We start from the raw sequence: 26,231 nt of genomic DNA, 5'->3' as shown, positions 1-26,231 counted from the left end.
TAAGTTTTCTGGTGGGAAGATAATTTGAGCATATTCTGGCTGTGCTTAGACAGTCCATTTCCCTCCTGCCTTATGTTCTGTACTCTCACATGTCAAGATTAGCCGACCCATGTGGGCTCAATTTCTGCTCTGTAGCTATTCCCTTTATTGGTGTATTTTTAAAAAATCTATGAAAAAATGGAGGGAGGGCTGGTGAATCATATTTTTTCTGGAGTATAATGATAATAACTTTTTTATGAGAATTGTGTTTTATAGCATTTGAAAAGATACGGTCTTATATTTTACTCATGCTGATAATTTGTCATATTCTACAGGGATTCTTTGTGTCAGTCTTTTACTGCTTTCTAAATGGAGAGGTAAGTCACTGATGTCAGATGAAAGAACATTAATCACTGTGGGTGTTCATTCATAGTCCAAGTAAGTCCCATATACTCCTCATACATTTTAATATTTTTTTTCTATATGTGTTAAAACTTAATCTGACAGAATCATCCTTAGCCAAAATATATGTTAAGAAATAGTCTGAGCTACACAATGAAAATTTCAGGAAAGTGCTTCCAGTGCTGCAATTATCACCTGATTAAAAATAAAGGCAAATTCACAGAATGTCAGTAGCTGTCTGACAGTAATCAAAACCAGATACTTTGGCAGCCTCTTCCATTAAGGAAAAAGTCCAGCCTTTAGGACTTGCTTGAAGTTTTAAATGCTTCTAATGATCTCTTTTTGCATACACAGTGGAATTCAAATAGAATGTAATAAAATGCTATTTAATCTAAATTTGATAAATCTACATGTTTTCCCTCCGGACAACAGTTAGATAACAAGGTTAACACCACTTCTGTTTGTTCATAAGGGAAGTCGGAAACTGAAAGATTAGGAACATGAAAACAGCTGAAGCTCATTGTCTCAGTCTGCTAATTCTCATTTTTATAGCGATAATATGGAGTCGTGTATTGACTGTTGCTAGATTTGATCTTTTTTGAGTCTGATTATGATTGTCACTGATACCCAGACTGCCAGTCAAAGCAGCACATGTTTTGTTTGGCTAAGTTCCTGATCCAATCTTTTACAGATTTTGGTAGTTTATAGGATTTACAGGCAAAAGTCTGATTGTAATTGTACAGGAAACAGGCAGTGAATTCCCTTTTTCTTGCATTTTCTGGTTAAAAATTAGTCTTTAAATAATGTTATTCTTGGTCAATTATTTTGTAATGGAAGGATGAATCAATAAACAAAGAACTTAGTCTAATAAAACCTTTTATGTGGAGGTGTTATCCTAATTTAATCAAAAACTTGTCCAGAGACCAGTCTAAGTCATTTAAAAGTAAACCTTGTCTGATCCAGAAGTAAAATCTGACTTCAGTAAAGTTAATTAAATTTACATTTCATTAAAACTTGACATCTAATGAAAGTTTGTTCTTCTGTTGTAGAAAGTCTTTTTTAATGTTAGAAAACTTAAGGACAAATATTCTACCTGAACTCTGAGAGCTGTGAAAGTTCAACATAGCCGGTCACATGAAACAGACAAAGAGCAACAGCAAGACAGTTACTCCTCAAATGTAAAATAGTGAAATTGTAAATATTTTCAAATAGTAAATAGTGAAAAGGCTTAAGCTCAAATCAAAAACCACAGATTCAATTGACAAAATATTGTGCATTAAGTATTGTACAGTTTTCGAAGCTGGAAACATGGAAAAGATTGAATTTACACAGCATTTATTGTATTTTATAAAACAATAGCATATTGTTTGTAATTTGGTATATCCAAAGAGTAGAAAAATGGTCTTGAATTTAGCCTTCATATGTTACCATATTTATATTTACTTTTTTAAAGATGTTTCATTCTATATCTGTAATGTTGGTAAGAATGTTGGTAAACGGCTGCAGTTGTCTGCTTTTTTAAAACCTTCAACTTCAATCTTCAGTTTTTCTTGTTCGTTCAACTTGAAAAGGAAATTGCTGCTTATGTAAATTCACACCAAATCTTATATTAAGGCACTTTGCAAGACAACATGATGTAATTTTCATTAAAAAAATATAAAATATAATCAATCCAGTCTTACAGACAAATTCAAATTCACTTATAAATTCAACCTGAATTGCATATTCCAATTAGATCCTCATTGACAATAGAATAAAGTTCTATTGTCTTCACAATAGACAATAGAACTTTAGCCAGTTTAGCCTTAAATTTATTAACAGCTCCATAAGTTAGCATTTACATTTTATGCAAGGAAGATATATATTGTATTTTTATAATCTGCTGTTTTTGTTCAACATTTCAGGTCCGTTCTGCAGTGAGGAAACGGTGGCACCGTTGGCAGGATAACCATGCTCTTCGAGTGCGAGTGGCACGAGCCATGTCCATCCCTACATCGCCGACCAGGATTAGCTTTCACAGCATCAAACAGACCACAGCTCTGTGAGCGTGGGAATAAACTTTATCCCTTCTGACATGCTCATCCACAGAACACAGAACAGCCTTCATGATTTTGGTCCAGCATTCTAAATTAGGCTGAGTACTTCACAGTAAACTGCTTAGTGTTGTGTGTCTAAGTCAACAAGACACTCCTTTTTACTGCTGAGGTTTCAAACGCTCATACATTAGTTTGTTAGACGATGCATTTTTTTTAATGGAAATGTACAGTATGTAAAGTACAGGATTTTAAATTCTTTGAAGAGTGTGTTGCAACAAAGACGAGTCACCATTCACCAACAAAGTAGGTCTTGCTTTGCTTTTTATTTCTGTCAAATAGCTGCTTAGCGGTTATTTATGGAAAGACAAGAATTTAGCAGGATCTGCAACTCATACACTTGTAGACAAGACACTCTCGTTATGCTGAAAGAGTGCAATCAATAAAACTTGAATTGTAATTGACCACAATGCAGCAACTATTCTGCCAAAACAACCATTTGTCTTGAACATGATCAGAAACTAAGAAAACCTAACTTAAAAAACAAACTGAAAACAGTTATTTTGGATGGAGATGGTAAAAGGGAAAAGTTTTGTCTTATTCTGTTCTGCTTTACATGCCATCGGGGCATTTGTTCACACAATTTTACTTTCACCTCTCCTCTGGCTATTTGTTCCCACCACTCTTTTTTTCTCCTGTGTGCAAAAACAAACAAGAGGGTACAGACAGAAAGAAGAGTCTACTTCAGAACATGTTTGATGCCACTGGTTCCCCAATTCCAAGTTAAATCTCGAGTCCAGACAAGCAAATCTAAGATTAAAGTTATTATTTCAAGAAGTGAAAGTGATTCTTAGCCATTTATGCAATATTTGCATATAGAGCACAAAATGTTGTGCACGGATTCATCATGCATGTGAAGTGAAAGCAGATTAAATTCTTTTTGGCTTTATGAAATCCTCGTGGCTTTCTCATAATCAGTGTCACAACTAAGCTTTTGCTGCTGAAGAAGGGAAGCCTGATGGAGAGGGAACCAGTCACATCCCTAAAGACGTGCTTCGGTCAGGTCAGCGTATTCTCTCAATGTAATGCCAGCTTTTATGTCTCATAAGGCTTATCCCACAAAGTCATGGAAACAGCCATGTGTCTGCTTTGGTATTTGCCCAAAAAACTTTTTTGCTGAGGGATTAAAAAAGGATGAGAATTATTGGTTTTTGGGAGAGATTACAAAAATAAAAAGCATGTATTTTATTGATGATCTAAAATGCTGTTGATGTTTAAGCCTGAGTCATCAGATCATCTGCATAATTCCCTAGAGTTGTTGAAAATGTAGAAAATAGATTTTCAAAAATGAGTGAATTAATTTTTGAATTTCTGTTAATACTCCAAGTAAACTCTTACCAGTTTTCTGTCATTTTGATGCTGCACCTTGCGTCAGTTAAATAACAACATTTATACATGTGGATCTCAGTATTTTAGAATATAAGCTGAAGTTATTTACAATACAAATTAAGTACAGACATTTTTTATTTAAAGTATTTATTTTTTGTTTGTTTTGCAATTGGAGTAGCCACCACACTTTTTCTTTCCAATAAACTTCCATTAAAATACTTGATGGAAGTATTTTAATACTTCCATCAAGGCTCTTCACTTTGTGAAGAGCCTGGCTATTTAGCAAAGATCTTTTTTGACTTCCCTGAAGATATTAGTGACCTATTACAGGACAACTGTCATGTCAAAATGTCATGTCAGTCCTGATAATAACTGTGAAGGCTATAAGATGAATTTATATGATCTATAAAATTATACTATAAGATAACATGCTCTCAAATTATTTTTAATTAGTAGTATCTAATAAGTGTTTTGGAGAAACTGGGCTTTCATTACCTGTAAGGGATAATCAGTAAAAATTAACACTTGAAGTACATCTAAGTGTGATCAAGGATACCTTTTTGGAATAAATTGGTGGAATAAAATAACTTTTTGATAATGTTCCAATTTATTGAGAGACACCATACTTTCTGGAGTATACATTGTAAGGTTTGGTAAAAGTTTGACCAAAAACTCTTTTTCAAAAACTGTTTAAATGGCTTGTATAAAACATAAAATATGTAACCATCTGTTTATGTAAAACTGTGCTTTTCATTGTTCGCTTTGTAAACTTGTGTTAAACGAAAGCAAATTTGTTATTGCTGTTCTGTTCTACTACACTGATAGTAGTTAGTGTAGAAACTATCTACCCCAGTCTGATTTGTTGTAAATATTATATCTGCTTCACTTCAGAGTCACGACATGTGAAGTTGTACTACAGCGCATCTTTCCAGGATCCCTACAGGGTAGAGAAAGTTAAAAGGACTACACGATGCTACTGTTGTAAAAATGTGAAAAAATCTTATAAAAAACATTTATTTAAACTCACCAAAGAGACAACATTTGTTTACTAACTTACAGTTTTTATTCTCTACATATTTATATTGTTGTCAGTGGACTATAGTTAATGAATCTGTTTTTAACATGATTTTTTTTTTACATCAATTTTTGAACGTAAAGTGTAATCAACAAACTCAGATGTCAGATCTGTAGATTTTAAGGAAGCTACACATACTGCCTTACAAAACAACAAGAAATGTATTTTTGTGAACAGGAAGTTGTCTCTATTGGTTAAAATAAAATATTCTGTGTTATTGTGCCATTGATTTTTACTCATTTCTGAACAACATACAGATTTAAACAGATTCATGCCTTTCACACTTTCACAATATGCAATAGAAGAATATTTTTCGATATTACAACAAATGTTTTAGCTGATTCTGTAACATTCAGGAATCTGACACTTCATGACATTACTTTTATTCCAGTTGAGAAATTAGGACTTAATTGTATCTTATTTAATGGATCTTGGCTTTTTGAAATTTCTTTGAAATTAACAATGTATTTATAATTTAATTACAATGAACCAACATCAAAATCCAGATAAATATATGTTTTAGATCAGGGGTTTTCAAAGTATGAAAGGGTGAGCCCCCCTCCAAGGAGCACAATGCCTGCTGCGCCTCCCGAAGGTGGTGGGTGGGGGGGGGGTTGTAAAAACTCCACCTTCAGCCCCGCTCTGGCCAAAACCAGTGTTGGCATAGTTACTTTGAAAAAGTAACTTTAATCGGACTACTGATTACTCCTTGAAAAAGTAACTTAGTTATATTACTGACTACTTGACTTGGAAAGTAACTAAGTTACATTAAAAGTAACTGTTTAGTTACTTTCAGTAGCTGCTAACAACAACGCTCCACCTCCTGTGAAAATCACATTGATCTTTGCTAATACTTAATTGTAAGCTATTTTATAATGGTAACATCAACAATGTGTCTCCACTGATAAGGTTGAACTGAAGAGGAGATTGTACAAAAAAACAGTACAAAAAATAAAAAACGTGAGTAATTTGTGTGGTCCTCTGTTGTCTGGAAAACTCTAAGAAGGATTTTAAAGCCCCCCCTCCCCCAGCCTCAAGGTTCTGCATTACGGCCCTGCGTTTGGTGTCACAGCACAGAGCTCCTCCTGCAGCTCCACAGCTCAGATGGCTGCACAGATTTGTGACACTTATCTTAATATTAATAATTATAATGATGTTAAGTTGCCATTATAACTATTGGAAACTCCGGACACGTTCATTCGTGGCTGATTTCACGTTTATTGCGCTGTTCATATTGGTCTCGATGTTTGCAGTTTTCTGGAGCGCAACGCGAAGCTCGACGTCATTCAGAGGTAATATATTAACTTGACATTAACAAAGACACAGCGGGACGGATCATCCGGGAAATGATGGACAGGGAGAGACTGACTAAAACTACCTTAATGACGGACAAATTCTGGGATTTATTATGAGTCTCTGCTTATTTCCAAGCCCAAATGAGTAACTTCACGTTCAAAAACGAGCCCAAAAAGGCGCAACCAGCAACTCGTTAAATTTTCAAACGACTTTTAAAAAAAATGAAGCCCAAAGCCGCTTATAATAATCGGACTTGGCGACAGAAACTCAAAATAGTTCCAGTTTTTCCACCAACAAAATGCGCATCTCCCTCCATTGTTTACATTTCTGTCGCATAGAGACGTCGGTCACTCGACAAGACGCGTCGAGGAAATACGATTAAATAACAAAAGAAGATAGTAACGCACAGTGATTTTGATAAGTAACTGTAGTCTGACTACTGGATTTGAAATAGCAACGCGTTAGATTACTGGTTACTGAAAAAAGTGGTCCGACGTCAGTAACGTTACTGACGTCACTGGCCAAAACATCCTCTAAGGGGGGAAACATTTCCACTGATCCCCACTCCACACGCGCACCCCACAGTACCAACTTTTTCCTAAATCCACAGAGTTGATCGTGTGCGTAAAAGACGTTTCTCTCACATCAGTAGACAGCAAGCAGATAGCTTTTCCGGTTTATTTTTTCCCTCGCACCGCGCCTCCCCTAAAGTGCTCTGGCGCCCCCCAGGGGAGGCGCGCCTCACACTTTGAAAACCGCCGTTTTAGATAATATGATTTTGATATCTTAATACTAGTTGGAATCATTGTTGCTTTTCTGATATGCAAAACCTCTTGGCTCATGTTATCCCTTTTATGTTTTTAAAAAATGTGTGAAAATTTAAATACTGAAACACCATGGGATAGTGTTATTCTTACACAAGGATATAGCTGAGCATCTCAGACAGGCCTATGCCCCATAATGCTAAGTAATCTGACATTTCCAGAAATTGCACTCATATTTTTCATTTGCTTTTCCACAGGAATAAATTCAGCTGTTTTTTTTTTGTTTTTTTGTGTTTGTTTTTTTTCACTGCTCACATACAAATCGTCTGGCAGAGACGAAAAATGTAAACACTGTAAATAATTATTCATTGAAATGTAATCATTTTAAACTAGTGATGAAAAAAGATGGCGTAAGAGAGAGTGCTTGCTAGATGTAGTTTTATACATTTCAGGCTCGAGTGAAATGGAGCAGAAACTACAGCCTTTGCCAGCAACCCTCAGGACTCATCTAGCCATACATCCTCAGATAAAGCTCTAATACGCTGTAATGAATGCTTGTTGAATCAACTAATACTCTTGATAGTTGTCAGCATTATGAACGAGGAACATTAGATGTCAGGCTTTCCTTTACTGTTAACTTACTAACCAAAATTACATCACATTTATGTAAATTGCATTTTAACAGTTATGACCTTATCTGAACATGTTACAGTTTGGGCTCTAAAATAGCAACAAAACTGAGGTGGATGGATCTGATGAGGTTCAAAACTGACCAAATTTAATCAAAAGAAATCATTGATGTGTTTGTTTATTTACTGGGTGACAGATAAATGTAAATATCGATCACCGAGATTTCTCCTGAAAACTGATCTGACAGATGAATGCATATACCGTACTGAGTTTGAAGAAATGGTGGCAGGTTGTAAGTCACAGGCTACAGTTTGACCACTGCAGATTCTGAAATAATGAACAAGAGCGAAAGCCTAAATGAAAATTGGTTTTCCTTCAGAATCTATTACACGGGATTTAGATTGGGGAGAATGAATCTGTTTCCATGGAAGAATCTAACAACACTAAGGTCAGATATTCCTGCTGAAAACAGCAGTATTCAAATTTCATGCCTTTTATTGCCTGCCATGGATTCATTTTTGAGCTTTATGAGATATCTACATAGTATGTCTACCACAAAACCATAAAAAATGATAATAAATAAATAAATAAATAAATAAATAAATAAATAAATAAATAAATAAATAAATAAATAAATAAATAAATAAATAAAGTCTGTGGATTAAAATGTTTAGAGTAACATTCTAAAGCCACAAATGCAATGGATGGATGGAACAAAGACGGAAATCTTTTCTTGCAAAAAAACCTCCAGATCTAGCTACAGTTTCTCAGAAGTTTGTAGTTGAATATGTTTATGGGCTGAAGCAACCACACTTTTGGATAATAAGTGCAATAGTTAGGTCGGATGCAAAAGCAACACTGATCATCACCGAAAGAAGAGCAAACCCACAGTGCAATTTGATGGTGACAAGAATTAGCTATGGGCTAACTTATTCTCACTTGGAATTCCTGAAACTTTTGTACACATCCTTGGTTCCAAATACCTGAATGAACTGGCTAAATTGTCCCTTTAGCAGCCAAGCTCTAGAGTTTGGCTAATGGACCAATTATTCAAGTTAGATGTGTTGAAACAGAGACACGTCTATGTAAAAGTTGATGGAATTGCAGCCCTTAAGGACTTGAGTTTATGTCACCACAACTCAAGTTTAAAAGTTAGGATTTTTTTCATGATTCATTAAGAAATCATAATGAATTATAAACACACTTCAGTTTTGAACCAAAAACTTGAGGGACATTGTTAAGAAGGTTTTATTTTTCAACAACAGAATGCCATCACAGGGAGAAAATTAAGGTTTAGCAACAGCCTAGCCAAAGTTCAGAACTAAATCTAAGAGAGAATCTATGCAGTCACAAAAAGATTACTGTAGAGAAGAAACGTCCTAACAATCTGTACTCTGAAGACTAAGTGAACTAAAACTACCAGTTGAGGTGATTTGGTTTACTAACAGAACACAAAAAAGCTGAATGCTAAAACGAAATCAAAAGGTGGTTCATGAAAGTGTCGATTTAAGGTTTTTTCACAGTTATGTGTATAAATTTTACACATAAAAATGTGTATATTTTTTAAAATTATTCAAGCTAGTTTTCTTTTGGTATGTTACATGAAATCTCACCTTTCAGCCAGGGACTGGCTGAAAGGTGGATTTTGGTGGTAAAAACAACAACTTTATGTATCTTTTTCAGACTTTTATATTCACAATGTATTTTTTTCTAAGCTTACTCCCAAAAGAATCCAAAACTGTCTTTAAATAATAAAATAATTGAAACTAGCTGCTAGTTTTTAGTATCAAAGCTGAAGAAATTTGTACTTTCCTCCTCTAGCTGTAGGTGGTCTTTCCTGTCTTGTTTCTTTTTCCGCTTCCCATATTTATTTATGACAGTATCCTCTGGTCACCACTTCCTCTCTCTGTAGGTGGAGCTCTGGATTCTTGGCAGACTGACTCCACACAGCTGTGGATCATCTATGTACTCATCACCATGCATGTCCATCTTCTCTGAACTTCCCTCCGACTCATCAGTTCCTGTTTTGACCCTCAGTGTTCTGTCTTGGCTTTTACTTTGTCCTCTCACCTGCTGGTTAAGATTATATACATATTTTTTTTCCTGTTCTGTGTTTTTCTCTACATTCTTGTTTTGGAAATTTGATCTTGTTTCACAGAGAAGACAGCTGATATACAGAGAAAAGTGTAAAATAGGGTGAGAAACAGCAGATCAAAGTAGGTGGCATGTAAAAAACCTAACACATTGCCGTTATAGGTGGTAAAAAATAGTAACTCCACCTAGTTTATGTATCTTTTTTGCTTTAAACAATGTTAAGGAATCAGTCTGCTTTACTTAATATTGTCTTGACAAAAAAGTGGGCAGAGAATTCAAGTCAGGAATCAAACACATTGAGGATTGTCAACCTCTGTGTAAAATGAGCCTGAGTGTATGCAGTGATTTAATGTGAACTAGGTAGGAAATGTCTCATAAGTCACAGCTTAGAAATCAGCTGAAACATGTACATTTAATGAAAGTTAAAGAAATAGGAAATTAATAAGAGTGTGTGCAGACTGAGACTTCCCCAAAAATCCTATTTATAATCTTATAGACAAAAAATGGATGCACTGCAGTTAAACCCTTATGAATAAAACACAGACTAATTGGAAAAGCAAGACTTCATCTGCGCCCATTCACTGTTCCACATTTTATACAACCACTGCTCAAGAAGAAAAAAATTGGAAGAAAGCTAGTAGATGCCCATTATGATTAATTGATCTAGTTTTTCTTGTCAAATTGATTTATTAAAAATTCAGCAACTTTAGATTTATTTCAAATATGAATTGCTGATCATTTCTGCAAATTAAAGAAATGTGAAACCAAACAAAACTAGAGTTTTGAAGGAGTTTAAGAAAAAGATGAAACTATTATGTGAGAAGTTGTTAATGCAAAGCATTCAGGAAAAAACAACAACTTTAAAACTGTCATAAGTGAAATTAAAAAGACTGTTCTAATCATAGAACCTCATTTTGATCTTCGATCAGGTTTGTTTTTAAAAAATAGTTTTAAAAATATATCAAAGTAATCATCCCGCCTAATATAGAAATGTTGATCAACACCACCCTCTGCAGGCTAGAAAGGGGAGTTCACTACCTATCCTTTGGATAATTAATAAAATGTTGCCCTTTGGATGATTATGATGATAATGCTATTTTTATTTTTTTTTTATGTAATACCAGATTTGCTAAGAACATTTTTTTTTTTACTTTTTACTTTGGCTACAGGCATTCATTAATTAACTAATTTTAGGATAATTGATTTCCCTGTGACACTTCAGAAGTACTAACATATAAGCAGTTTTTTGGGTAATCTTTTAATATAAAAATGAGATGAAGCATTTATGAATTTGTCTTTCATGACACATGCAAATGAAAATTGTTCAAGGTGGATTTGACAGACGTGTAGATTCCTTCTTTTTAGAAGGTGACAAAATCCTTGCTTAGCAGTGGAAAAAATGACTTTTTCTCTTACTCCAATTGGCTTTTTGTGTGTCTTCAGATGTAGCACCAAAATCACATTAAGGCTCAAATGGCCATTTTATGATGCCATGATGTACTTTACGAAAGCTTCATAATTTATACAGCCATTAGCGTCTTCTTGGTTTTGCATCAGCTGCTCCACTTCATCCTCCCTCATCTTCTCACCTGAAAATAGTGACACTGTCAGCTCTGTGTGAATTATTATTACCAGTGTCTTATGAAATCTGCTAACTGAGGCAATTCCACTCACCAAGGGTTGCCAGCACATGTCTGAGCTCTGCGCCCATCACTGTACCATTTCCTTCCTTGTCAAACACTCTCAAACCCTCAACAAAGTCTTCAAACGTTCCACGGTTCTTGGCTTTGCAGATGTGTTGGTAAATTGGAAGGAACTGGTCAAAGTCAAGCATCTTGGTCTGCATATCTGTGGAAAGTATAAAGAAAGATCAGTGGTTCCCAAAGATTTTCTTCTGTTTGTTTTCAAACTCTACTGAAGTTTATTTCACACTTCAGATTGCAACAAAACACACTACAAACCATCTTTACAGTGAAACACTTTTGTGTATTTATTTATTTTTGTTTTTTGTTTTTTTCATTCATCTATACCTCTTCCCCTGTAATGGCATGGCGCCCCCCAACGGGGCGCGCCCCACTCTTGGGAACCACTGAGACAGAAGGTTTTGGGCGATGTGGTATAGTGATCTGACCTTTAATTTGAATCTTTCATGTACAGAGATTTTTCTGTTCACGTTAGAGGACCAGTTGCACCCAAGAGTTGTTGTTGCAAGAAATGTTTCTTTTGCATTTTATGTTGCTTTATTTTTCTGCACATTTGACATGCTCATCATCAGCTGGTTTCTTTAACAGGTCACTGAGTTCTGAATCCAAAGTTAAAGATCCTGGATGCCTTAAAATTCAGTACCAGGAGAGGAAGACCTCACATCCCCTTTTAGGAATGACCTCCAGGTGGACAGAATGACTGCTGGAGCAGAAAAGACTCATTGTGTAGCCAGGCAAAACACTAAGGTGGGTAAAAGAGGGGTTCTCAGGAAGTAAAAAACGTAATTTCACCCAGAATAGACAATATTTGATGATGATCTATGGCCAATATTCTGGCACTTACAGATATTTGATAATTGTAAGGGCTTAGGTCAGTTTAATTCTCATAGGAAAGAGCTCCTGATGAACTGTAACTTTGAGTCAACAAGCATGATATACAGTACTGTGAACTGTTCTCCTCAGTGTTTTTTTTTAATTAGTTAACATCAAACTCTACAAATTTGACAGAAAAGACATTGATTAATAAATAACTACTGTTTTCTTGTTTATTCTGTATTTACATTTTTATCAACAAAATTGTAATTATTTTTCTCAGTGGGAGGGTGTAATTAATGCTTCAGATCAATTTCATTACTTTGATAAGTCACGGACTTTTTCACTTTAATCATCATTGAGACTGGATGATTTCTCAACATTAAATATTAAGAAAGTACCTTATAGATGTAAGAAAAAAAAAAACAGATGGCTGCCCTCAATGTGATGAAAAAAAAAAAAAAAAAGACTAAAATTGTCATACAACCAACCTTCAGCTTTGGGCTTCCCAAGGACATACATGATCTCTGCATTGGTGGGATTCTGGCCCAAAGCCCTGATCAAGTCCCCACACTGGGCGTAAGTTATTTTCATCTCATTGTTTGGTGTTCGGTCAAACAGCTGGAAAGCATCTTTGAAGTCTGTGAACAAAAAGAATAACTAACATTCCTTCTGAATTTTTTTTTCTCATTTCTGTGTCATCTGAGAGCATGTGCAGATCTTTCTGAAGTAATTATCTATAATGGCATTCCTCAGATAAAAGGAAGCGCTGCAGCTTCCCTGAAGGCTTCTGCTCTGCTTTGACTGGCATGCACTTTACATGTTTCAGAGGACACTGACTTGAATAGAAAATAAATCTTTAAAAACATAACATATGTTTGATCTGGTGAAACACCAGCTGTTGCAAAATGTTTCTCACACATTGAGAACTACTCTGTGAGTGCAACCATTTATTCTCTCTATAAATAACCCCAAGCCCATGCAACACAAAGGATAAAGCAGCAGCTCTCTAAAGCCTCACCCTCAAGTTGTTCTGGTGTAAATTCCAGCTGGGAAAAGACAAACCAAAGAGAGCAATTAGAAGACACTAATCATTCAGAGCAGCAAATAAAAAGTTAATTGAAAATAAAAATACATAAACTTGGGGATAATTAAGCAGTCTCTATTTTGAAAAGCAGTTGAGGTCACCTTTCTTGATTATAATCCAAAGGGTTTTAAGTGACCTTGGAACTAATTCCTCCATCTTTAATATATTAACTCTGCACTATACTGCTGGATTCATCCCAGCTTATTTTAGGTGCATTTGGTGAGTATTTTCAATTGATTAAAATGTAAAAGAGATAAAATGACATAAAAAGAACACTTATTTCTGCTTAATATTCCACACTTGATTTTTGTTAAAATAATAAAACACATTTTATTTTATAATTAATTGTGACATTATGATGATTTTTTTTATTTCACTCTATATTTCAAATATTTCAATTATAAGATCATGACAGCATATTCATTTGAATAAAAAATACATTCCTGATTTAAAACAATCAAAACAAATAAAAATAACATTTGAATATCAGACTTTATAAAACAAGGGTTCTACATTTTTAATATGCTTTATAAACCTTTCAGTGTCTAAACTAAATTGTTGTTCCTCAAAATCTAAAAATCAATAAAGACAAACAATAAAAATAAAAACTGTAGTTCAAAATGCAGAACGAGGCAAACTTAAATGTCAACCTCCTGTGAGACAGGCGGCATCCATTGTTTCAGCAGTTCATAGTTTATAAGTGACCTTGGATCAGCCCATTGTTACTACTTGAACTCTATGCGCCACTGTGGACTTTGTTGAAGTTTATTTTTAGATGCACTTTATTTTAATAAAGAGAAAGCAATATATTTAAAATGCCCGAGTAAAAAAAGAAATAGCAAGCGTTAGAAAAAAATATTGAAACTATTCTTTTTTGTTTTTATCAGCTTGAGAATGACCTACAATTTCAATGAGATATTCATTTATTGAGACAATGTTTAATAAATGAATTAAACATTCTCTTATTAAGAGAATAAGAGAATGTTTATTCTCTTATTCTCATTATTAAACATTATTATAATGATTAATAATGTTTAATTTTATTAAACATTCTCTTGTTAAGAGAGAATGTTTTCTCTCTTGTTAAGAGAATGTTTAATAATTGACCGTCAGTTTGATTCATCAAGTCTATGTTTAATGTCTGGATTTCTACAAAACCTCAAACCACAAAGTCTCAGAGAAGCTAAGAGAAAAAAACCCCATCCAAACCTTATCTAAGCATGTTTTAAGATAAATCAAGATGGTTATAATTATCTAGATTTTTCTTTCTTACCAGTTTTCCACCCTGGTTTCCCTGTAACAAATAGTGTGGGTGGTCTGCTATTTGCAGAAATAAGAAAAAAAGTCATATTTTGTGGCTTTAACCACACTCTATTGTAACATGGCGGCTTGCTCGACCTAAAACAACATTCATCCTCTCAGAAAGGGGCCAAGTCAGCATAAAGTATATTTTCCATGATATTTAAAGCACCAGTTAGGTAGCATCTGTACCTAATACTGAGACAGGCTTACAGCTTCCTTCAATAAAATATCCCATTTGGTTTTGTGTGCTTGTAATTTACGAGATATTCTACAAAGATGGGGAATGAGAGAGCTAAGGATAATTAGCTGCAGTAAAATGTTGGGCTTGCAGTGCCAAGTTTAGATCACTTGGGGTCTCTGATGTTCGTCAAAAAAATATTAAGTCAACCGAAAACATTATTATGTCTAAATAGAACAATGTAATTCTTTGCTAAACCAACAAATCATTTTTTGCATTTCTAATTAAAAATGTTTTACCGTTACTGTTGCTGGGTCAAATTCAGGAGTCTTTGGGCGCTCCGGTTCTTGGGGCTTAGGGGCCACTGGTGCAGCAGGCTTTGGCTCTTCCTTCTTCTTGGGGGCCATTTCTAGAAGTAGTCAGGACTGTGCAACAAAATGCTGGACACTGCAGGCAGAGGTGGGTGATTAGGGCCTCCCTTTATGTTCTGGCCACAGGTGTCACCTCCACCACCCCCTCTGTGCCCAACCAGGCAGCGAACAACAGGGAGAGGACTATAAAAGGATATGGCTTTGTGCTTCTATTTAAGACAAACGTTTGTTGTTCTCTGAGTGTATCTGTCTCTGTATGTGGGTGTGTATGTGTGTGAATGGAAAACTACATTAGCTAAAATCCCAGGACAACAACCTTCTATTAAACAGGCTATTTTAATCAGCAGAAGCGAGACCTCATGCATATTCACCAATCTTCAACCGCTGACCTTGTTTGATGAAGTGTGGCAGTTATTAGCGAGGGGGGGATGAAGAAAACGGTAATTGCTGAACACAAGCGGAAGGGTTTTTTTTAAAGTTCCTTCACCCAGAATGAAGCATGATGAATGGCAATTATTCTTGATTACCATTAAAACTTTCAAGTCTTCACAAGTCTTTATGATAATAGTCGTTTATCTCACTTGATCAAAAGGATTTACAGGGCTCAGATTTAAATCCACCTCAAAATAGGGGTCAGAGAATGTTGTTTCTGTCTGATCTGGCCTGTAGTTAAATAAGTCACACTAAAGCTCAGTGTCAACATAATAGAAGTTTGTAATGTTATTTTTGTGAAATTGTCATTACCACTCAAATAAAGATGAAGTGCCTGATGTTTTTGTGGTTCACACTGTAATGGATTAAAGATAATACAAGTAAAAGTAATTCAAGCAAACATTTAATTAAAATGCTAATTTAATGGAGTGTTGAGTCATAATGGTCAAGCTTCTTCTCCATGTTGTCTTCATAGCTCTTATGACTTCCAGACTTGACAACTTCAGGTTAAGATTTTTTTTTATGATGGTTACCAGCAACACTTGAAACTGTTCAGATGGACAAGATCTGAATGCAGGACAGTCTTGGAAGAAAAACTTGCAATGAGCGGCATTAATCCTGTGACTTGGACAGAGGTTCACCTTTCAGCAGACCTGCAACCCTAACCAGGCAACAATGCATTGGAAAGGTTCAAATGAAATAATTTTTGTGATCTTGTGCTGCATCTGCAAATGTCCACAAGCAATTTGAACTGAGGCCTTGTGACAAAACCAGAAGCTGCTATAGTCACAGAGGCTCTTCATTAAAGCTGATATCAGACAGAGACATAGAAAAGTATTTTTATAAATCTTAGCGTTAGTTATGATTCCTGAAGTATTTCCACTTTCATTTTCATTTTGATAACAGCAACTCTTATAGTTTGATCAGCATTAAATTAGATGCTGATTTTACCAAGCAAAAAAATCTGAAACTTAGTAAAACACTTCAGCAAGCAAAAATGTATATATAGTGATTTATGTACCTTTGTCTTAAACATATCATCCTTAGGAATTAATCTCTGGCAATCTCAATTTATTTTCCTAGTGACAGGTAAGATAAAAGCTCAAGATAATATGCTTATGGATCGAACCTTTCAGCAGGTGAATTCACAGACGGAATCAGAATGAGAAAGGTTTATTAAATATATAAATATATTTGCACAGTGTGCAGCAGTAGCCCTTCTTCTTCTAGGTTGTACATATTATGTGTTTAGAAGTGGTGTTGTGGTTAATTTGGTTGCAACACATGGTCATCTGACCTACTTTCGCCTTTTTATTACATTGAAGACATTTCTGTGTGCACAGTTGCTTCTCACTAAGAACTTTTCTGTTTCTCCTTAAAGCAATGGTGGTTTCTCATTTTTTGAAACAATTAGATGATTAAACTAGCTTGTGTAACTGACACTCAGATCTTTTCTTTTCATGAAAGATTGAAACCTTTTATGAAAATCTGAGCATAAAAGGGGTTAAGCTTGCATAGGTCACTGTTAACTCCCTTTAACTGTAGAGGTCCATCACTGACAGCCAGCAACGGGAATTTACAACACGACCGGCTGCATAACATCAAGATCCTAAAACATCTAAGACCTGTGCAGTTTGCTATTTTAGAGTTGGTCTGTTGTCTAGCTGGTATGTAGCTTGGAGGGCCTCCAACCTGTGAACAAAGCCAATTGTTACTCCGACACATTAGATGACCTTGAGTGCAGATGAAAGAAGAGTGGATAAAAACATTGCTGTTAAATGACAACCTCAAAATAGCATAGGGGTTCTTCTAAAGTCTCTTCCAAAATGTAATAGAGAGAAAATCTCAGTGTGAATATACATGACTTTTGAAGAACTGTATCTGTAAATGTCTGAATGTGCCAAGGGAGCAGTTGTGGAAGAAAAATTTCAGGCAGAAAATTCAGTAGGAAAGTTTTAACGCAGGTTATGAATATTGATTCAAAATTTCATATTTCTAAAAAGATTGTGTGGATCCAGAATGACACAATTCCATAGAAATCCTTCACAACAGAGTACCCGTATCAGTTGTAATATTTGTGCAATAGTTGAGGCACCTGATGTATTCCTGTTTGATGTATTTAGCGCGTTGTCAGCTGCACAAGTCAGTAAGTGTACTGTAGGGAGAGAGCATGTAATTAAACTGTCACCTATCCAACTTAGACTTATTGTAGGATGCAGTTTGCAAAGCTTAGGCAGAACCCATGCCAGTTTGAAGGGGCTTAAGTTTAACACAGACTTTGACGCAGTGTTTCTTGGCAGGAATTAATTTTGTAGAATTGATATGCTTAAACAAATTTGGGGGTTGGAGGTGGGGATGTGGGAAGGCAGATAATATAAGCCTTAGGAAATTTAGTAATTTCATGAATGAGGCAAATTCAGGTGAAAATGTTAACATGAACAAATCTGAATCTGAGAGGAAATACTACCTGTTCCACCAGACCAAGATTTACACTGTAGCCTGGTCCCAAACTGGTTTCAGGCATGGCATCATCTTGTATTTGTCATTCAGTGCATACACACACTTTTGGGGAGGATTTGAGGATGGAGGGTTTCAACTGTGGGAATGACAGTGATGTAGATGACATCATTTTGAGGTTCCTTCAGGCCTAGAAGATCTAAAATATCTGATAGTTTTAAGCTGTGTGGGAGCAGCAAGGCATATAGAATAAACAGCAAAGCTATGGACACACAGCATAGTGCTGTCTATGTATTATGCTAGCGGCAACAATTGTTGCTATGCTTACATTTGCTCCTATTATGACCAAAAGATGAATGAAGGGATACACTTTTCTTTATACATCAGTAGAAGATACTTGAAAGAACATATGTTCAAAATATTGTATTTATATTTGTTTGCTTAACTATTTTACTGACTTCCTCTTGTACAGGTTTGTGACTGGTATTTATCTCCAGCGTTACAGGCAGGAAGTAAAGAGGTCTGGTCATGTCTAGCATTCACACTAGCTACACTTGCTGAACCTTGTAAGCATCTGTGCTGTCTAGCAGCCAAAACTACAGCTGAATCATGCTGCCCTCCCTTGGTCGCAAATGAACTATGAAGCCTGAGAACTGTCATTCTGTCTAAGAAATCTAATTTACATGTTTTTTTTGTTTTTTTTTCCCCAAATGTGAATACTTATTCAGCTTTAGATAAATTAATAGGATTGGAATCTCTTTTGAATCACAACTTTTTTATAACATCTTCCAGACTGTACAATTCTGTAATAGCAACCTAATTTTATTTTGTCTGTGGCCTACAACACTTGTTCTAATTTCCTGTGGTATCATAAGTTAAATTAAGACAGGAAATATTCAATTTGTATCTGATTCTTTGAGGAAGCATTCTGTTACTCAGCAGAGCAGCAGGATACCTATCTGCAGTGACAGTCTTCACTGCAAGACAGAAGTGCTAATAAAACACCTCACAGTGACAGATCCTAGCTTATTTCAAATGTTGTTCAGTACTAAGGCTAACACTGTGCAAAAGTAACATGGAACTTATAAACTTTATGAAAACTTGGAAAAACCGATGAACTGTTTATCACTGTTTTTCTCTGTTGAGCAGTATCTCATAATGGATAGGCACTATCTAGGAAGGTTTTCTGAATCAAAAACATAAACTACTTGGAGCTTTATGTGAGCACAGCTTTCTGTTGTACTCTCAGCTCTGTCATATTTCAGTGCAGAGCACCTGGTGTATGAATTAAATAACTTTGCATATTGCTCACATTTACTCTCTAGCTCTGTAGCTCGTAAAACACTAACAGTGTTTTATCATAACCACACAGTTGAGTTTGTTAAATGCTAAACAGATAATAATTAAGCAAACCTTTAGGTTTGTCCATTGCCTTTCCTTTTTAAGACCAGGACACATAATCTCAATTTGATTTAAGTCAAGACTTAAAAACATTTCTTTAAAACCTTTACTTTGAATTTTGTCATTTATTGGTCAACTTGCTGGTGTTTTTCAGATCAGTGTCTGCCTGCATAACCCAAACAAGTTTGAGCTTATGGTTTCTATTTAATTATGGCAAGTTGTTGAGGTTCGGAAGTACTACAACCACCACCATGTAATGTTTGTTTTTTGAATACACGAGATGTAGTGGAGTAAATAGCTTGCAAAAGTATTCCTTCTGGTCTTTCCATGCCATATAATATTTTCCCTTGAAAAACATTGGACCTTAATTTTTGATCATCTGTGGTTATCACTTTGGAACTCTCCAATGGATGCCAGTTTTGTCCAGGTTCTTTCTTTGAATGAAACACAGACATTAACAGAGCCAACTGAGGCTTGCAAAGTGTTAAATGTTCTGGGCTTTTTTCTGACCTCATGTCATGGGTTCAATCCCCACACTGGCCAACTGAAACATAAACTCATTCAGAAAAACAACTCATCAAAATACCAGTAGGCTGTATATTTAACCATTATGCACATTGATTTTGAAAAACATTACAATATGAGCTCTTTACTCAAATCTTCATTGTGGTAAGATCATGCAAATGTTTCTTATATCTCAACATTATGTATGGCTGGTCAGTTCAACTGTCAGAGCCTTTGCCTTTGCTCTACTGCAGTAATGTTGGATAGATCAGCCACTCTATGGAAGGCTTTGGGGCTTGTTTGGGGACCCTGACCATAAATGCTGGATAAAGTTCTTTTCCACATCAGCTCTTGTTTGCTGAGCTTCTTAGAAAATGTTTGTCCATGCACTGTAGAAAATATTTGTCAATATTCAGGCACATGCAACAAAAATGACCAAATTGTCTCCAAGTTATTACTCAGCAGACGACTTGGGCCATCAAAAAAGACCATCCTTGTTAATTATGAGAACAGAATGGAGAAAATATTCACTTGCTACTTGAGGGAAATTGAAATTAAAAAAATTCTAAAAATGTGTTTTTGAGATAATCTAATTATTTAATTAAATAATAGAATTGGCATTAATATTTGAATAGCATATGTGTACTAGAAAGCCATAGTTGAAGTCTTTTGATGCTCTATGTTCCTTTATGCTATTTCTGAAGTATCTGAGTGGGTGATCTGTCTGAACAACACAAGGTTTTTAAGAAGAATATGTGAGTTGACCTGAATCCAGATGAAAATAGCTCCCCAGGAGGTTTTATTTGGAACTTGCTCTGAGACAAAGGACACACATTGATCATAAGGTTCATGACATTTCCAGATAATAAATCATAAAGAGGGTAAATGGAAAAGAAAAAGGAGGAAGCAAAGAAAAATCATCTTAAATGAAATTACCTCATTTTGGCAGAGGGTACAAGTTAGGATAGGCTATGAGATGAGTTTCTAATAACACTGTAATTACTTTTGGTGTTTGGTTTATGAGAAATATAAACTTGCCCAGATAAATAAAATACAAATGTGTTCAAAATAAATCAATTTTTAAATGAACAAAGTATGAATCACACACATCCCTTTAAAAACCTATCTGTCTATCTGTCCGTCCGTCCTTCCATCCATCCATCCATCCATCCTACCTGCCTGCCTACCTACCTACCTAACTACCTAACTACTATATAAAATTTAGCTGGCTAGCACAAAAAAATAACTTTGTCATAGGAAGGAACTAGTAGAAGCAGATGTTAGTACATACAAAGAGATCAACAGTGATGAGTCGATGCTGCCAAAATACAGGACAGTGAAAGTCATTTCAACAAAGCAGAAATGGCAGCAGATGAAGCAGAGAAAAAAAATCTCCATTATGTTCTTGCTGTCTTGACATGAACCTGGGTCGAACCTCCTGGAACATTGCCAATTATGCACATTCAGGAAATTGATCCTAAACACACTGACAGCTGAATCTTATTATTCAGGTGAAATATAAAATCTGCATGAAATTTAGATTATGATGACAACTTTTCAGATAATTTCTAAGAAAATGATCCTTACCTGACACAAATGGGTCAGGTAATAATTCCCTTGTTCATTAGTACATATGTTTAAACGTGTCTGTAATAAGCTCTGATGTGGTTTGTTGCCTGTCACATATATAAACTGCCAACCAGCTGAAACAGAACAATGATGAATGACATGAGAAAGTTGATAAATAATAGAGTATAAGGGATGAGACAGATAGAGATATATAGACTGCTGTCAGTCCAGTGCATGGTTGCTTGCAATGAAGACAGTTTGGGGGGATGGATATTAATCATGCCAGATAGATGTCAAAGATCAGAAGCGCTTTGAGTCTGTAAAAAACATATGAGCTGCATGGAGCTGCAGTAATTAGCTTAAAAGCACATTCAGCCTTTTATGAAAACCTTTCAAAAGAAAGCAAGAAAAGAAAGCAGGCACCAATAAAAAAATAAAATAAAAATAAATAAATAAATAAATAAATAAATAAATAAATAAATAAATAAATAAATAAATAAATAAATAAATAAATAAATAAATAAATAAATAGGTGATGTCACGAACACAGTTTCTCTCTGTCAGTTATTTGAGTGCTATTTCAACTTTTGAACAGATCAATTTTGGATCATCATCTTCTGCATGGAACAGTCAATCACATCTTTGGACTATTTCCACAACATGTCAAGTACCTTATAAATAAAGCTCTCCAAATAAATTACCTGAGAATCAATTCGCACCCCTGAATGAGAAAAAAGTGATGAAACTGTCCACAATGATATAACAACATTGAACGGACTAAACACATGCAAAGATGTTGGACCTAAAGATATTTTGGGTCATACATTGAAATCTTATTCTGCTGAATAAGCAAAAGCTGCAAATATCTTTGCCATCTCTCACCAGCAGTTTTTTGTACCAGCACAGTTTGTCCTGCTTTTTATAAGAAAGTGAATTCAACAACTTGTCATGAGCCACATTAAGCACTCCTAACACCTTCTCTGACCAAAACATTTAATGACACAATTGGGGTTCAGCTACAAACACTAAAACACATTTTAGAGGTCGCGTGGCAATTGGATTAAAGAGTCAACAAAACAAAAAGTAGTTTGGGCACTTCAGGAAAAAAAACAAGTCATCCTCACAATTTTTCTGTTGGACTGAGATTTCTGGACTGGCTAAGCCCCTCCAGAATAGTACTGTTTTTCTCAGTCACTTTTAAGCATTTCTCAAATCCTCCTTGACATTTGTAAAATATAATGTGCATTTCTCACAAAGCAATTCATAAAAACAGTAAAACACACTGCATACCTATGAAAGCCAGTCTCTTTCACAAAATCCTCAGTCCATCTATCCAGAATAAATATGTGTGTCAATGAACATGTCAGTGTCATTCGAATCACAAATCATTGTGTCATTGTGAACAGGTAAGAGCCAAATTGCTTAGTCATGTTCTTAATGTAACAGCGTACTATGGGGGGATATTTTGATTTAAACTATGGCTAAAGTTTTGATGACAATTATGGTTAGTTGTGATAATGAAAGTTTATGTAATGGCAAGATCTATATCTACCCTTTAAATGTTTCAATGTACTGTAAAAGACAGCAGTGTAGAGCTAAAGAATAATAAATAAATAATATGCATACAAGAAATTGGAAAATATGCCAATATTATTTTACTTATTTTTTTACTTTTGTTATTCAGTTATTTTCTGAAAATAAAATTATTCTGTTGTGGCTCTGGATCTATGTCAGGTCGTCATCTGCCTCAGCTATATCTTTCACAGCTTTTGATTTATTTTTGATGTAATTTTTTGATTATTCATTTTTACCTCCATTTGTCTTTCCATGAGCTCTTACTGGTCTTCATTATAGAAAAAAATGCCCCCAGGATGATGCTGCCACTGCCATTGTTCAATGTGGGAATGGTGACTTCAGCACTTTTCAAGCACACAGCATTTTGCAAAGTTCTCTTCTGAACAGAGCACCTCTATATAATTCTTCTTAAATGCACACAAATTTTTTTCAAACTGTAACTTTTAGCCTAGAATCAAACAGTTCATGAACCCATCAGTTTACGCCACTTTTGGTTCCACGTGGTGGAGTACAGATCTTATAATCATGTTCTCTCTCTGTCTTCGGACAATGGATCAAACAGTTCACAAAAGTTCTCTGTTGCTTTTCTGTGGAACATTTATACCCTTCCTATATTTGCTAAGAGATTAAATACTACTGGCATGTAATAATTTGGTGTATTATAAATTAAGTAGGCTGTACTAGATTGTATTAAAGGGTATAAGAATAAAAGAAGATGAAAACATATCCCTACTACACGTTTTAGAATTGTCTTTAACTTATGAAACAGGTTGAATTACGGCTAAGTTTGGCCAACTGAACTTTACAATTACATTGTATTGTAGCAAGTGATAAGAAAGTGACTTATTAGTAAATTATTTTGTACTTACTTCATAAATGTAAAATGTTGTAACAGTCCTTAAACCCATTAGAATTCACCATCACATGGTGCTTCATCCGCTGCATTATGTTACTGTAACCCAATCCAACTGGATGCAACTTTTGAGAGACTGCAGGGGGAAAAAGCGGTTTGGCAACGGCCCTGCAATCTGTTGAATGTGGAGTTTGTTTTAGGAGTGAGAAAATATGTCATTTGGGGAGTCGTGGTTTATTCCAACGTAAGAGCGAGCGCACCAATGAGCGGCTTTCACGCTCCACCCTACCTGCCTCCTTCCAGCCCCCACCCTTCTTCCCCTTTTCCATCCACATTTTCACTACTGAGCACGACCTGCCGCTTTGCCACATCTGGACTGGAGACGCTTCCCAACACGAGAAACTTCAACTTTATTTTTCATTTTTTTGCTTTGACTGCGCAAAAAAACATATCAATCACTCAGGCGTTTTTGCGAATTAACAGTCCGTTAAGGTGATTTCTTTTTTCTCTCGATAGTAAGTAAAGATCGTTGAGTCTAAGCTTGCGTTTCTGTCTCGTCTTAGGTAAACAGAGTCTCGTTTGAGAGTTTCATACATTCAGTTTTCTGTTAAATTACCACGCTTTTATTTAGTGCGCTACACGTTTTTCAGCCAATGACACATGATCGGCAGCGTTTTGGTGGGGAGGAAATGAAGGAAAGCGAAACTCTATCTATGAAGTCTAAACACGCAGATTAAACACATTTACATTAGTAGTTGTGAATTTCACTCTCCGCTCTTGTCATAATATTGTTAATATTTACTTTTAAATGTGAAAAGTGAACCCTGTCTGTGATCAGTGCGCTGAATGAATGCGTTGATGGTGACATGAGTCAAACGGAGAGAAGTTGTGAAATTCAGCAGACTCTGGTGATGGAGTGAGACAATTTGAGTTTTTATTATTATTTTTTTTTTTTAAAGAAAAATATTTATTTATTTATATGTGTGTCTGACTCGGGAGGGGAAACTGGAAGAAACCAGTAGGCACAGAGCTCCATACTGAAGTGTTTAAGTTAGTCTGCGGGGAAATTTAAAAAGACCTAAAAATACAGCGTTGGTTTCTTCCCTACAAAGAATCATTTGAACTTCCCACCGCAGAGAGAGAGAGCGACATAAATAGTTCTGACATGTGGATGTAATTTCAGAAGTGAAAAAAAAAAGAAAAAGACAGATGCGCAGAAATAAAGCGAGCGGGCTGAACCGGACCATATAGTAGATTATAGGAAATTAAATCGAGGGCAGAGCGGGCGATTAGAGTTATGATTTCACAAGCAGCCAGGAGCGTCGAAGGGCCAGATGGAGTGAAAAGACGCATCACGCTCCACTTTGAAGAAAGTTAAATAGATTAAATGAATGCTTTCTGAGCTCCATCAGCTGTGTGTTTGAATGACTCTCACTCTTGGAGGTAGAGTTGCCTTAGGGTCAGGGATGGGATCTTCTCTGCAACTCCATAATCTGGACTTTCTTCTCATCTCACTCCTCAGCAGCCTTTGCCTGGTAAGTCATTAATTTACTGTCTACAGCGTAATTAGCGTCATTTTGCTGTGATGTTGCACATGTGAAAGGTGGAGGTCCAGATGTGCTTCCTCTGCTTGTCCTCTCTGTTTGACAAGCTGTCAAACACAGAAAAGGCAAAGTATCAGCAATTGCAATTCTCTCCACATGTGTTTTGCATTGGGAATATTGAGGAGCATTTAACTAGATTTTAGGGAAGAGTTAATTAGGCAACCCTAAGCACTGCTGGTGTTGTCATTGGTCTTAATTTCTAATAAATTTCCCCATTATGAACAGGAGTCTAATAAAACTCTCTTTCCTCCAAAATTAGAGAAAAGGAAATTGACTTTTTGCTCAAATGACTTCACTGTAATTTACTAAGTCTGTGCTGCATGTCATAGTTGAATAAATAAAATTACAAAATATTCCTTCCAAACAATGGACATTCATTTCACACTTTTTTTTTAACAAGTGTCCAGGGGTGGGTTTTAGTGACTGGGGACTTCTGGACTAAAACTATATGAATATATATTATACAAATTTCTCTCACCCATGCAAATTCCAATAGAGTAATAGTATGGATCAAGGTTAAGGTTTTTAGGCCATATGCTTGTGAAAAACTATTTTTCCCTGAACACCTTTAGATTTGTAAAAAACAGTGCTTTGAAAAATATAGTCAACCATGCAAAGCATCACACAAAATGTAAAGGTGTGCCAGCTACGTATGTCGCGATGTAATACAGACACTGAAATACATCATAAACAAAGAAAGCATGGAAGCATATGGTTAAA

At 35.5% G+C, this 26,231-nt stretch overlaps 3 protein-coding genes across 3 annotated transcripts in view; 2 read left to right on the top strand and 1 right to left on the bottom strand.

The window, feature by feature from the left end:
• The window catches only part of LOC122841306 (corticotropin-releasing factor receptor 2), a 46,277-nt gene extending 41,182 nt beyond the window's left edge, over window positions 1–5,095 (top strand). Inside the window, exons 11-12 of the mRNA XM_044134529.1 lie at window positions 315–356; window positions 2,286–5,095. Coding sequence (XP_043990464.1) covers window positions 315–356; window positions 2,286–2,426 — 183 coding nt within the window. The 3' untranslated portion in view covers window positions 2,427–5,095. The remainder of the gene's footprint in view (window positions 1–314; window positions 357–2,285) is intronic.
• Window positions 5,096–8,809: 3,714 nt separating this feature from the next.
• myl13 (myosin, light chain 13) lies at window positions 8,810–15,248 on the bottom strand. The gene is made up of 5 exons (XM_044134531.1): window positions 15,045–15,248; window positions 13,200–13,227; window positions 12,670–12,819; window positions 11,337–11,510; window positions 8,810–11,251 (listed from the first exon to the last, which is right to left on the bottom strand). Exons 1-5 carry the CDS (start codon window positions 15,150–15,152, stop codon window positions 11,145–11,147), a joined length of 567 nt encoding a protein of 188 aa, XP_043990466.1. The 5' UTR covers window positions 15,153–15,248; the 3' UTR covers window positions 8,810–11,144.
• A 9,077-nt stretch (window positions 15,249–24,325) lies between these two features.
• Window positions 24,326–26,231, top strand: part of pth1r (parathyroid hormone 1 receptor) — a 54,795-nt gene continuing 52,889 nt past the window's right edge. Inside the window, exon 1 of the mRNA XM_044134790.1 lies at window positions 24,326–25,442. Coding sequence (XP_043990725.1) covers window positions 25,332–25,442 — 111 coding nt within the window. The 5' untranslated portion in view covers window positions 24,326–25,331. The remainder of the gene's footprint in view (window positions 25,443–26,231) is intronic.

Source organism: Gambusia affinis, linkage group LG12 (assembly GCF_019740435.1).
Source record: "Gambusia affinis linkage group LG12, SWU_Gaff_1.0, whole genome shotgun sequence".
In the NCBI taxonomy this organism is placed as follows: Eukaryota; Metazoa; Chordata; class Actinopteri; order Cyprinodontiformes; family Poeciliidae; genus Gambusia; species Gambusia affinis.
The sequence above is the reverse complement of the archived record's forward strand: the minus strand, read 5'-3'. Positions and strand labels throughout refer to the sequence as shown.